Source organism: Stenella coeruleoalba (assembly GCF_951394435.1).
Source record: "Stenella coeruleoalba genome assembly, chromosome: 5".
NCBI lineage: Eukaryota > Metazoa > Chordata > Mammalia > Artiodactyla > Delphinidae > Stenella > Stenella coeruleoalba.
The window spans coordinates 37,554,724-37,569,791 of NC_137150.1; the positions used below are offsets into that span (position 1 = coordinate 37,554,724).

At 36.6% G+C, this 15,068-nt stretch overlaps 1 protein-coding gene across 3 annotated transcripts in view; it reads left to right on the top strand.

Annotated features, from left to right (window-relative positions):
* LEKR1 (leucine, glutamate and lysine rich 1) overlaps nt 1-15,068 on the top strand; it is a 271,681-nt gene that overhangs the window by 190,094 nt on the left and 66,519 nt on the right. For all 3 annotated transcript variants that reach the window (XM_079923312.1, XM_079923313.1, XM_079923314.1), the window contains 2 exons: nt 11,870-11,947; nt 12,284-12,487. In XM_079923312.1, the coding sequence (XP_079779438.1) occupies nt 11,870-11,947; nt 12,284-12,487 (282 nt within the window). The remainder of the gene's footprint in view (nt 1-11,869; nt 11,948-12,283; nt 12,488-15,068) is intronic.

Sequence of the window (15,068 nt, forward strand, 5' to 3'; positions counted from 1 at the left end):
TTCTTCCCCTATAATTCATTTCTAATCTCATAGCGTTGTAGTCAGAAAAGATGCTTGATATGATTTCAAATTTCTTAAATTTACTAAGTGTTGATTTGTGACCCAAGATGTTATCTATCCTGGAGAATGTTCTGTGCGCACTTGAGAAGAAAATGTAATCTGCTGTTTTTGGATGGAATGTCCTATAAATATCACTTAAATCTATCTGGTCTATTGTGTCATTTAAAGCTTCTGTTTCCTTATTTATTTTCATTTTGGATGATCTGTCCATTGGTGTAAGTGAGGTGTGAACGTCCCCCATTATTATTGTGTTACTGTCAATTTCCTCTTTTATAGCTGTTAGCAGTTGCCTTATGTATTGAGGTGCTCCTATGTTGGGTGCATATATATTTATAATTGTTATATCTTCTTCTTGGATTGGTCCCTTGATTATTATGTAGTGTCCTTCCTTGTCTCTTGTAACATTCTTTATTTTAAAGTCTATTTTATCTGATATGAGTATTGCTACTCCAGCTTTCTTTTGATTTCCATTTGTATGGAATATCTTTTTCTATCCCCTCACTTTCAGTCTGTATGTGTCCCTAGGTCTGAAGTGGGTCTCTTGTAGACAGCATATATATGGGTCTTGTTTTTGTATCCATTCAGCAAGCCTGTGTCTTTTGGTTGGTGCATTTAATCCATTCACGTTTAAGGTAATTATCGATATGTATGTTCCTATGACCATTTTCTTAATTGTTTTGGGTTTGTTTTTGTAGGTCCTTTTCTTCTCTTGTGTTTCCCACATAGAGAAGTTCCTTTAGCATTTGTTGTAGAGCTGGTTTGGTGGTGCTGAATTCTCTTAGCTTTTGCTTGTCTGTAAAGCTTTTGATTTCTCCATCGAATCTGAGTGAGATCCTTGCCGGGTAGAGTAATCTTGGTTGTAGGTTCTTCCCTTTCATCACTTTAAGTGTATCATGCCACTCCCTCTGGCTTGTGGCGTTTCTGCTGAGAAGTCAGCTGTTAACCTTATGGGAGTTCCCTTGTATGTTATGTGTCATTTTTCCCTTGCTGCTTTCAATAATTTTTCTTTGTCCTTAGTTTTTGCCAATTTGATTACTATGTGCCTCGGCGTGTTTCTCCTTGGGTTTATCCTGTGTGGGACTCTCTGCGCTCCCTAGAGTTGGGTGGCTATTTCCTTTCCCATGTTAGGGAAGTTTTCGACTATAATCTCTTCAATTATTTTCTCTTTTTCTCTCTCTCTTCTCCTTCTGGGACCCCTATAATGCAAATGTTGTTGCCTTTAATGTTGTCCCAGAAGTCTCTTAGGCTGTCTTCATTTATTTTCTTTTTTTTTTTTCTTTATTCTGTTCTGCAGCAGTGAATTCCACCATTCTGTCTTCCAGGTCACTTATCCGTTCTTCTGCCTCAGTTATTCTGCTATTGATTCCTTCTAGTGTAGTTTGCATTTTAGTTATTGTATTGTTCATCTCTGTTTGTTTGTTCTTTAATTCTTCTAGGTCTTTGTTAAACATTTCTTGCATCTTCTCGATCTTTGCCTCCATTCTTTTTCTGAGGTCCTAGATCATCTTCACTATCATTATTGTGAATTATTTTTCTGGAAGGTTGCCTGTCTCCCTTCATTTAGTTGTTTTTCTGGGGTTTTATCTTGTTCCTTCATCTGGTACATAGCCCTCTGCCTTTTCATCTCGTCTGTCTTGCTGTGAATGTGGTTTTTGTTCCACAGGCTGCAGGATTGTAGTTCTTCTTGCTTTTGCTGTCTACCCTCTCTATTTCTTTTAGAAATGATTTTATTTCAGAAATTTCAAAAATGATAGTATAAATATAGTACATCTATAATTATAACACTAAAATAGAATTTATATAATCTTTGAAAAGTAAATAAATTCTTTTACTTTGTGGTATGTAATCTGGTAGCTTTGGTTTTCAGTTCCTATGTTTTAGAAGGATGAACCTCATAAGAAATATAAATACTGAAAATTCTTAGCAACTAAATGTTGTGTTGACCATGGCCTATTCCTAAGAACAATGTGTTCAACAAAATCCTTAACAACACAAGGAAGAACAAATTCCAAAAATACTCTATCAAATTAATGTATAATTTGATTATTTGTAGCAAAATAATTTATTTTCAAAATCCAAGAAAAAACAAATATTCATGCTTTATAACACTGTGGTCAATAGTTCAGTAAATAATAGTTCAACTGTCTGTATATGATAGTTGGGGTTGAAGGAATAAGTGGGCAAGAGGTCCTAGCATGACTCACTGCACCCAGCAAGAACTTTCTGATGAGAAGATACATGAAAAAAAGAAGCAAGATGGGAATTGCCAGAAAATTGTTAATCCCCACCCTCTAGTTACATCAGGGAGGGCTTTGGCCTCATGAATGTCTCATGCGGGAGGGCCTGCCTCATCAGACCACAGCCCATTTAATATTAATACATGCTTTGTGATATTTTTGTTAATTTTAATATAATTTATAATATGAGTGCTAAGAAATAAGAGTCAGAGTAGATTGGAGTTGGAGGGAGAAAATACCACTCAGTAAAGTCCATCAAATGAATTACCTGGAGGAAATCACTGTAGAATTGTAGAAATACTGATGCTGTTGTTTCAGTTTATAATAAAACTGGTGCTTCCTACCTGTGTGAGAACTTTTTAAAATTAGAAAATGGGCAGAGCATCCACTTTTAGAAAACTTGATGAAAGATAGAGCCAGTTAAATGGTCTCACCTGATGGAGACCTTGCTCTGTGCTGCCTGTACCTAGCTCTTCCATCTCTACTCTGTCTACCCTCCTTCACTACTAGGATGAAGTTGAAGTTGAGTAGGGCAGGCATGTAGGATCAGAGCCTGGGACTGCTCAGGGTACTCAGAGCTCAGGAAGTCCCCAGTAGTATGTAAGTACTATTTTATTTATAGATTAAAACCAAATTTTCAACTTGGCCATTGTTTTATGGTAAATTCGGTTTGAAGTCAAAATAATTCACTCAAAATTTTTGACATGCCATTTCTTAATAAATTGAAGATTTGCTCTATATACCCAAACCTGTTTGAACTTCCAGAAATTGGAAGGTGGTGTGAAATCAGATATTTTAAAAATTTTAATCCTCACTCTTTGTGGGGGCTGGGGTGAGGAATGGTTTCACCCATCCAGCTTAAGATAATTGTTTTGTTTAAAGATTTTTAAATGTTTGGATATACGTTTTGTGGGTTTTTACTTACGGGGAAAAGGCAGTTTTTAAATGGATGAACTTCAGGTTCTTTTCTTCCTAAGATTTATAAGAAAATATTTTCCAAGGTTTATAAGAACTTGTTGTATATTTGAAAATAGAGATTTTATCACTTAGGATTCTTTGAGCTATAAGTAACAAAGGTAGAGTGGTTTCAGGTTTAGTCAATCCAGTGACTCAACAATATCACCAAGGATCTTGATGATCTTTCTGTCTCTATTCTGCTGCCCTCAGCACTGGCTTCACCCCAAGGCTAAGTCCCCTATGATCATGACATGGCTGCAATTCCAGGTACCACATCCAAATGTAACCACCCCAGTGGCAGGAAGGGCCTGTTTTTCTGGTGTCTCCTTAAAAGTGAGATAAAAATTTCTCAGAAGCCACCAAACAGCCCTCTCCTTACATCTCTTGGCTAGAACACTTTACATACCCTCTCCTAAAAGAATCACTGGCAAGGGGAACAGGACTACCACAGTTAGCTCAGGTCAGGCAGGATTTACCCTGAGAACAGATGATAATGGGGCTTTGATGGCCAGGAAGACAGCTATAGTACATGTCCAGAAGGTAACTAGTAATGTTTACTAGAGGTAGAGTGTTAGTGATGCTCTGAAAATTGATGACATTTTCTACAAATTTATTTGTGTCATAATATCTAGATTAATTTAGGGAAAACCTTCCTGAAGTAATGAAAAATATGGATGCTGTGAAATGCAACTTTATTACTTTTAAATATTTATGTAGAGAGAGGGAGAGAGAACTAGGAAATAACACTTTTATTTTATATATATGTATATAGGATAAGATAAGTAAATAAGACTAATAAGAAAGGCTGCTATAGAGGGTGAGAAGTTTTTAGGAATTCCTGAAAGAGAATACATAGGAAGGATAATAAAAAGGGTCAACTCTGCAGAGGAATAAACTAGAGGAAAACCAATTGTGTGGTGGGCATGTGACGGGCAGGACTTTACCTGGAATCAGTTAACACAAAGAGAAGGGAGTGGGATAAGGCAAATCATCAGAACAGTGGTTCTCAAACTCCAATCTGCAGAAGAATCCTGGATAGTTTACTGAAACTGTGTATTACAGTATGACCTCCCTCACAGACCCAATCCCAGGATCAGTTTCTGGGCTCCATTCCCACAGACATTCTGGCTTTAAGTTTGGGTTTGGGGTGTCCCTGAGCAATCTGCATTTGTAATGCACTCCCCCCACCACACACATACAATTCTGATTCAGGTGATCCAATGAAGCCCACTCTGAGGGATCATATTTGGAACATTTAAGCCACTGGCCCCTCACCAGCTCCACCCCACCCCTAATCAACAGGTCCCATGTGAAGCAGCATTTGCAAGGGATCTGCACCCAGAACAAAGCAATGAGTGTGGGGACTGGAGCTGGGGAGCCTGCCAGCTACTGAACCCCAGAGGCCACGGTCCCCACATCCCAAGACAAACCTCCAGTGCCCCCACCATACTCTGCCCCTTCATCACAACCTTCAGAAACAATCTAGGGCAACAATAAATAGCAACGCAGACAACAAACCAGAATCTTAGGCTTAGGATGAACACCTAACCAAAGATTACCAGGTATGTGAGAAAAACCTTCCCCCAGCCTTGTTCACATGCCTCTGAATTCACACAGAAAAGCTTTAACACCTAGAGAAATTGTTACATAGCAAACAGAAGATGTTAAGATAAATTTTTAAAGTTAGGATATACTTCAAAGTATGTCCAGGATTGTAACCATTAAAGAAGAACAGGCTGTTACCAAAAAAAAACTATTAGGAATTTTAGAGATTAAAAATATGGCTCCAGAAAAATGATTCCATTCATGTTTAAAAAGTATATGAATGTACATACAAACATATGTGGATTCAAATTCATTGAATAAATGATTGGTAGGATTACAACAGTTCCTTCTGGAAGTGAGAGCCGGGGTGTATAGAGACTCTTATTTTACTCTATATACTTATATATTGCTTAAATAGCTTACAGTGTGAATGTGTTCATTTTCACATATGTAATGAAAAGAACAAAATTCACTTTAAATGATTTATAATTTATCAGTTACTAGTGAATATGTCTAAAGTGGTGATATGAAATATACTTTCTAATTTGGGGAACTTTGTTACATGCTTACACTTTAATTTTATTAGCAGCCACCTCCTCCTCATTTAACTAATAATTGTAAGCAGTAATCAGCCATAACCAGCATAAATTTCTTGTTTATAAAGCTCTTGACCAAATAACAGCAACATTTTGCACAGTTGAGTTGTTCTTGGAACATTATTATTGCCTTCTAAGATACAATGTTCTCCTGATTTTCCTCTTCTGTCATCATTCATGAGAATTTTTTGCCTAGAAAGCAGGTGGCCTGGTGGCAATCCAGTGTCAGAGTACAGATACACTTTCACATGATCCTAGATTTAACAGGCTAGGTTTCCTTCATTGACTCATTCAATACAAAATGCTCATGGAGAGGCAGTTATGTGCCATGACTCTTTTGTGTACAAGCACTAGATACTGAAGTAACAAGATTGACAAGCTACAATAGGTAATTTCAGGTAACGTTAAGTGCTGCAAAAATATAAAACAGGCATAAAAGAATGTGAGTGTTGGGGAAGAGTGGTGTCCTTTTGATAGAGTGGCATCCCTGGGCAGATGACCTTTTTTTTTTTTTTTTTTTTCGGTACGCGGGCCTCTCACTGTTGTGGCCTCTCCCGTAGCAGAGCACAGGCTCCGGACGCGCAGGCTCAGCGGCCATGGCTCACAGGCCCAGCTGCTCCGCGGCATGTGGGATCCTCCCAGACCAGGGCACGAACCCATGTCCCCCGCATCGGCAGGCGGACTCTCAACCACGGCGCCACCAGGGAAGCCCCAGATGACCTTTGAGTTAAGATCTGAGTTACAGAAAGGAGCTAACAGTGCTAATAAGCTAACATCCGGAAGCAGAGAGATCAAGGACAAAAAATTCTTGGGAGTGAGTTTTACCAGTTAAAGAAACATGAAGGCCAGTTGTGGTAGATGGAATAACGGCTTCCAAAGATTTTCATGTCCTAATCCCTGAAATCTGTGAGTACATTATCCTATGTGGCAAAAGGGATTTTGCACATGTTTAAATTAGGGATATAGAGCTGGGGAGATTATGTTGGATTATTCAGGCAGGCTCAATGTTATAACTGCAAAGGTCCTTATAAGATGAAAGCAAGAGGGTCAAAGTCACAAAAGTGGATGTGAGGATGGAAGCAGAGGTTGGAGTAATGTGATTTGAAGATGGAAGAAGGGGCCACAAGCCAAGGAATGCATGTGGTCTCTAGAAGCTAGAAAAGGCAGGAAAACAGATTCTCCTCTAGAGCTTCCAGGGGGAACACAGCCCTCAAGACATCTTGATTTTAGGACTTCTTACTTAGAAATGTAAAGTAATAAATTTGTGTTGTTTTAAACCCCTACATTTGTGGTAATTTGTTACAGCAGCAATAAGAAATGAATATACCAGTGTGTCCAAAGCCCAGTGAGGATTTTGGATTTATGCAGAGGGCAGAGGGAAACTCTTGGAGGTTTGGCAATAGAGAGAACTGATTTGATTTGTTTTAAAAGGGTGGCATGGCTGCTGCATGGAGAATGGACTGAAGTGGGAGTGCAAGAGCGATCAGGGAGACTAGGTGGGAGGCCCAGCGTACATGCAAGTGAGAAGTGGCTGGTTTAGTGTAAGGCTATAGTGTGGAGATGGAGAGAAATATATGCCAGGGGTCGCTCTCACAGGATTTACTGATGGAGTAGATGTGGCCGGGGAGGAAGAGGACTGGAAAAGAAAGGAAATAATAAAGGATGGGGTTTGGGGCTTTTCAGCATCAGGTAGACAGTTGAGAGGCAGTAGAGTATAGTGACTAACAGCCTGGAAGCCAAATCCAGACGGCTGGGGCAGTACTACTTAGCATTACGTCACCTTGGGCGTGTTACTTACCTCTCTGTTTTCAGTTTCCTCAACTGTAACAAGGGCTGAGTAAGGGCTGGTTTTAACTTCGTGTGAGATATATAAGGTGTTACCTAATAGTATCATTATGAGTTGGTGCCATTTCATGAAGTGGGAAAATTTGTAAAAGAAATAGATAGGGGGGTGAGGGAAATACAAAACAATGCTTTTGATCTGTTAGATTTGAGATGCCTTTTGGACAGCAAAGTAGAAATATCAAGGAGGCAGTTTAAGAATGGCTATTTCACATAAAGAAGTGGAATGTTATGACCCTTGCCTTTCAAATTAGAGGAAAATATCCAACTACTCTATCTTATTTCCTTTGCTTTGATTGGCAGGAGCAGCAGGGGCCTTTCTGAAGGCTTATGCAAAGCAGTTGAAGAGAAAGGATTAACACTATTTGCTGAGGGTAAAAGAAGGAATGCAGTGTTTAAAGAGATGTAGGCATTCGTTCTATTCCTTCCAATTCCTCCCATCCTAATGAAGGGGAAGATAACAGTTGGGCAGTGAAGGGCAGACCATAAAAAGAGTGGCTTAACTGGCGTGGGGGTGGGAGATGACCATAATGAGGGGAGTTCTTGGGATGGTAGACTGCCCAGGGACCTTTTTTTCTTAAATTGCAGCCAAAATTTATTGGCCACATAGTAAAATAACCACTTAAAGGTGTTCTGCTGTCCCTGACTCTAGATTTGGAAAAGTGTGTATAAGAATCTGAACATAGAGTGAAAGTTGTGGCTGGGGCTGCTGAATCTCAAAGCATTTCTAAAAGGAACATTGTTGTTTGACTTAAAAGTAAAGGTATAAAACTTGGCAAATACAGGAATCCACAAAAAAAACCCATCATCTTTATATTTCGATATCCTTATAGTCCATTTTTCTAAGTAATGCATATTTTAAACATATTTTCACTTAGTAATATATCCTGGATATTTTCCCATGTCATTACATGATATATTTATAGTTATCAAATAGCTATGTAGTATTCTAATCTGTGGATGAATCATAACTTATTTTCTAATCCCTTGTATTTTAAAATTTCCAAATTTTTCACTTTTATAAGCAAGATATTTTGAAATTCATAGAGATAAATCTTTCTATTCACATGGAGTTATTTCCTTAGGATAATTTTTGCTAGACTCAAACTTGCATATTTTTAAGACTATTAATTCATAATGACTCATTACCTTGCAATAAGATTTTATTGATTTATAATCTCAGCAGTGTTTGTAAATACCTATTTCTCCACTTCCTAGCTAATACTGGGTAGTATAACTAAGAAAAAAAAAAATCCTAGTTTAATGAAAACTTGTACTCCTGCATCTTTGGCTCTTTGTATTCTTTCCTTTGTGACTCACCTTAGTACAACCTTTGCACACTTTTTAATGGTATGTCACTCTTTTCCTTATTCTTTATTTTCTAATGTTTTACTTGGAAATAATTTCAAACTTACAAAAAGTTGTAAACATGATGATAGTACAAAGAGCACACAAATAGGCTTTACCCAGATTCATCTATTATTAATGTTTTAACCCATTTGTTTTTTCCCCTCACCCCTACCCCTGTCCCCTCAACCTTTTCTCTCTCTCTCTCTCTCCCCCTGAAACCCACACACAAATTTTCCTGCACCATTTGAGGATAAGTTACATACAACACGACCCTTTACTTCTAAATAGTTTAGCCTGCCTTTCCTCAGGACAGTGATACTTCATATAACCAGGAGGGTAATCAATGTTATAATTTTACATGCAATAATTACATTAATAATATTCTAATCTAGCATCCATATTCTAATTTTCTGAGTGGGCCTTTATAATATTTTCTCCTCTAGCACATAGTCCAGGTAGGGTCAGCCTACTTGGTATGTCTCTTTAGCCTCCTTAAATCTGGAATATTTCCAGTCCGTCTTTGTCTTTTTATGACATGGACATTTTTGAAGACCGCAGAACCCCTCATACTTTTTTAAATAAAATATTTTTCATTTTGTATTTTTCTGGTTTCTTCTTGATTGGATTAAGGATATGTACTCTCAGCCAGAAAACCACATAGGTGAGAACGAGCACTTCTCAGAGCACCACATCTAAAGGCACATGATCATCTGCCTCTCGTTGGTGATGTTAATTTTGATCACCTGGTCAAGGTATTGCTCAATTTTTCCACTGTATTAGTACTGAGGGGTTTTGTTCCCTTTCAACCAGTAAGCAGTCTATAAGAGACACTTTAGGTACATACACGTGCTCTGCTTTTCATCAACACTTATCCCTAGATACAGCATCCATTAATGATTTTTGCCTCACCTAATCTTTATGACAGTCATTGCTAGATGATGATTTTTCCAACTCCAAGTCTCCCTGACCATTTATTAGTAAGCCCTCAGCATTCTACTTTAAATAGGAGCCTCCCTTCTTCCCATTATTTATTTACTTATTGGTATGGATTCATGAACTCCTGTTTTGTTCAATGGCTTATAATTCATTATTGTACTTAATTATTTTGGCACACAAATTGTTCTAAGCTTAGCCACTGGGGGCCACTTCCGGCTGGCTCTTATGACGTTGGAACATGATCCCGTCCTCTTTCATAAGCACTTCCTTACTTTCGGTATAACAAACTGTTTCAGGTATAGCTACTCTGCCCCAGCCTTGGAATCACCCATTTCTCTGAGTAGTCCTTGTTCCTTTGAATGTGAAGGGTATTAGAGACCAGTATCTAGGCTCTAAGTATGCTCACGTGCTGCTTGATTACGGTGATGGTTTCATGGGCTTGTACGTATGTCAAATCTGCCAAATTGTGGGCAGTTTATTGTATGTTAGTATAATACTTAAAACTATTTTACAAAAAGTGGATAATAAAGGAAACAACATGTTTTAAAAAACATTTTTTTCATAAAAGAAAAAGTAGAACTAAAGTATAGTGTTTAGGGATAAAACTTGGGCAATACAACTCCAAAGAAAATCAGTGATTACCATAAAATTCATGAGAATGATCAATTTAGGGAGGAGGGAGTTGGCTATTATTGGGCCCAGGACATGAAGCTTCTAGGCTAGCTGATTAGGTTTTATTTTTTTACATGGATGGTAGTTGCAAAAGTTTCTTCCTTGTAATAATTCATCATATAATTGTTTATGTAATTTTCTGTAGCTTACAATTTTATCATTGTAAGCTAGAAAAGAAAATAAATGAATAAAAATAAATGCTGTTCATATTCATGATATAAATAAATTATTGTTTATTAGAAATTAAAGTTATTTTGCAAGTAGGGCAAACCCATTAAGAATCTAACATTTTTTTGTACATTTATAAACGTATTAAATTAGCTTTCAAAGCTATTTTAAGGTACATTCATATAATAAATTATTAATGAGAAGTCTATACAAACAAACTGGAATATTAATCTTTCTTAATATGTTAACTTTTTGAGTATTGTTACAAAACCGAATCATATAAGATCAAGACAAATGTCTATTTCAGTTTTAGAATTTCCATTTCGTTCTTTTTAATGGTTTCTACTTCTCTACTGAGGTTTTTTATCTTTTCACGAATTAAAGTAGATTTTCCTTTATGTCTTTGAGTGAGTTATAACTGTGCCTTCAGAAATCCTTGTCTGCTAATTTCAGTATCCGGCTCATCTCAGAGTCAGTCCCTATAAACTGTCTTTTCTCTTTAGAATAGGTCATGCTTTTCTGTGTCTTCCTATGTTGAGTAATTTTTTTATATTCTGGACATTGTGAATGTTATGTTATGGAAATTCTAGATTCTGTTATATTTCTCTAAATACTGTTGTTGTTGGTGGTAGGGGTGGTGTTACTTTAAGCAGATAATTAATTTGGTTGGCCTCAAAATGCAAACTCTATCTCTATGGCAACAGTTCAAATCTCAGTTCAGTTCTTTCATCTTTAACTAGGCTGCTTGGAGTCTGCCCAGGGCACCTGTAGTTCAGGGCTCAGCCAGACATATGGGCAGAGTTTATATGCAGTATTTGGGATTCCCTCCCACTGTCTCACTCCCATTTGGGGTTCACTTTTCACTTTCCTGCAGCTGTGGTTGTCCCCAAACACTGTCTTGTAGTTCTTCAAGCCAGAATGACTGTGAGTTTTCTATCAGAATTTTGGTTCTCCTGTATGGGGCAGACTGGGGCCTGCCCTCAGGTTTAAAATCATTTAAAAAAAAAGCAACAAAAAACCCTGACCCCATGGCTGTCACCTTATTCTCAGTGTCAACTTTCCTCCAGAATCTTCGTGCTTTTGGTCACTTTCACATAGGGGTATTTTCTTTTGTTTGCTTTTTAAATGTTGTCTAAAGCTTAGACATTTTAGTTAAATGCAGATCAGTCTGACAGGAGATTACTTGGCCATTATAGAAGTGGACTGAATATTTATTTCTTTAAAGAAATAATAATATGAAGATGCTAAGAAATTTTTTTATGGATGAGTAAAGTAATGATATGGAAAAGCGCATATAATTGGACTAACAGATTAGGTTATTTTTTGGCAAACAAAAACCTTTTGACTATATATTTCTAATTTCAAGGAAATCTGCATATGTAACCACAAATACAATATAAAGATAGGAAAATTAATAAAGGAAAAACCTGTTTTTATAAAAGGGAAAAAAATTATACTTCAACTATTTTGAAATAAAATATTTGAACCTCTTTTGTATTATTTTAGGAATAAATCTAATGAAGCTGATGAGTGTCAAAGAGAACTTAGAAAACTGAAGTTCGAATCCATTATTTCTGAGTCACGGTATACACTGCAAATTTTTTATTTAATAGTTTTAGTAATTGAATTTGAAACCATATTTTAAATAACATTTAAAATGTACTTAGCTTTTCTTATTGTATTGTTTACATAAACAATACCTAATTCAAGTTTATAATATATTGAAGCTTTCATTGATTTTGCCTTTGCCTGGATGGGAAAATGTTTAAATCGCAGAACTATTCATTTACATAACGTTCTTATTTTAAAAATTAAAGTTATACTCTTTAGTTTTAAATGAGATATTTATCTATCTTTGATAAACATAAAAACATAGTATTTAATGCATATTGGTTGGGTTTTTTTCTTATTCCATTTTAGGCACACCAGATTGCTTAAAGAAAAGGAAGACTCTTTAATGACTTGTCAACAAATATATAAAACTTTACAGGAAGAACTGACTGCAAAAGAAAGGCAAGAAGCTGACTTAAAAAGAAGAATTAATCTTGCAGAAAATGAACTGGAAATAACCAAAACCCTTCTGAATCAGACAAAGCAAGAGGTTGTAACACTGAAAAGTGAAAGGTACAGTCAAGAATAATTTCTTCCAAATATATTTTATGTTTAAGTCAGTATTCCATATATATTTGAAACACCAAGGTCCCATATATTTTGATAACAGTAAAATCACAGTATTAAAGATATATTTCACCTGAAAGGTCATTGCATCCCACCACCTCATTTTACAAGTGATTAAACTGAATCCCAAATTGGTTAAATGACTTGCTTAACATCACACAGTTAGTGCAAGTAGAGATGGAACCCACATGGCATTTGGTGTTAGATTTTTGTTGAAAAGAATCAAAAAGATCATGTGTGGTACTTATACTACTGAGCTTTACCTCAGCCAATAATTGGTGGATTCTATCATTTTCCAATAGAAAAATATCTTTTTATGTCACTTTTTCCTTTTATTAGCTCCTACTTTTCTTCTCTCTTTGTTATTTTTCAATACCTGTTATTGGGGACTCTCCACGAGCAAAGATACCTCTGGTGTTGCGATAGTATCAAGGATACTAAGAAGCATATTCCTCCACACAATCTAGATATTTTTGGTCAGTTAATGTGTCTTTAAATTAAACTTACCTGTACTTAGTATCTCAACCCTGCTTTCTGTCTTTTTATTTTCATTTGCCTGATAATGTCTTTTATTCTTTCTGAGTCCTTTTGTTTTGAATTCATATTGATATATAGCACAAATTTGGGGGGTTTGTTGGTTTTTATTAAATCTAGGAGTCTTTAATGGGACATATTATGCCATTTACATTTATTGATATAACTATTATATTCCATAAGAACAGAAGTTCCATAAGGGCAAGAATTTTTGTCTTGTATTATTCTGTGTATAGAAGGCACAATTGGCTATTTGTTTTTCATTCTTCTATCATATTCTTTCCATTGGAGTAGAATTGTTTTACAATGTTGGCTTAGTTTCTGTTGTACAATGAAGTGAATCAGCTATATGTATACCTATAACCCCTCCCTCTTGGACCTCCCTCCCACTCTCTGCCCCATCACACCCATAACGGAGCACCCGTCACAGAGCACCGAGCTGCGCTTCCTGTGCTTTATAGCATGTTCCCACTAGCTAGCTATTTTTTATGCATGGTAGTGTATATATGTCAAGCCTAATCTCCCAGTTCATCCCACCCTCCTCTTCCCCCTCTGTGTCCACATGTTCGTTCTCTATGTCTACCTCTCTATTCCTGCCCTGCAAATAGATTCATCTGTACCATTTTTCTAGATTCCACATATATGCGTCAACATACGATATTTGTTTTTCTCTTTCTGACTTACTTCACTCTGTATGACAAACTCTAGACCATCCACATCTCTACAAATGACCCAATTTCATTTCTTTTTATGGCTGAGTAATATTCCATTGTGTATATGTACCACATCTCCTTTATCCATCTGTTGATGGACGTTTAGGTTGTTTCCATGTCCTGGCTATTGTAAATAGTGCTGCAGTGAACATTGGGGTACCTGTGTCTTTTTGAATTATGGTTTTCTCAAGGTATATGCCCAGTAGTGGGATTGCTGTATCATATAGTACTTCTATTTTTAGTTTTTTAAGGAACCTCCATAGTGTTCTTCACAGTGCCTGTATCAATTTACATTCCCACCAACAGTGCAAGAGGGTCCCCTTTTCTCCACACCCTCTCCAGCATTTATTGTTTCTAGATTTTTTGATGATGGCCATTCTGACTTGTGTTAGGTGATACCTCATTGTAGTTTTGATTTGCATTTCTCTAATAATTAGTGATGTTGAGCATCTTTTCATGTGCCTCTTGGCCATCTGTATGTCTTCTTTGGTGAAATGTCTATTTAGGTCTTCTGCCCATTTTTTGATTGGGTTGTTTGTTTTCTTGATATTGAGCCCCATAAGCTGTTTGTATATTTTGGAGATTAATCCTTTGTCCATTGCTTCATTTGCAAATATTTTCTCCCATTCTGAGGGTTTTCTTTTCGTCTTGTTTATGGTTTCCTTTGCTGTGCAAAAGCTTTTCAGTTTAATTAGGTCCCATTTGCTTATTTTGTTTTTTATTTTCATTACTCTAGGAGGTGGGTCATAAAAGATCTTGCTGTGATTTATGTCAAAGAGTGTTTTTCCTTTATTTTCCTCTAAGTGTTTTATAGTGTTCGGTCTTACATTTAGGTATTTAATCCTTTTTGAGTTTACTTTTGTGTATGGTGTTAGGTTGTGCTCTGATTTCATTGTTTTACATGTAACTGTCCAGTTTTCCAGGCACTACTTATTAAAGAGGCTGTCCTTTCTCCATTGTATGTTCTTGCCTCCTTCATCATAAATTAGGTGACCATATGTGCATGGGTTTATCTCTGGGCTTTCTAGCCTGTACCATTGCTCTATCTTTCTGTTTTCTGTTTTGCCAGTACCATACTGTCTTGATTACTGGAGGTTTGTAGTATAGTTTGAAGTCGGGGAGCCTGATTCCTCCAGCTCTGTTTTTCTTTCTCAAGATTGCTTTGGCTATTCAGGGTCTTTTGTGTTTCCATACAAATTATGAAATTTTTTGTTGCAATTCTGTGAAGAAAGCTATTGGTAATTTGATAGGGATTGCATTGAATCTGTAGATTGCTTTGG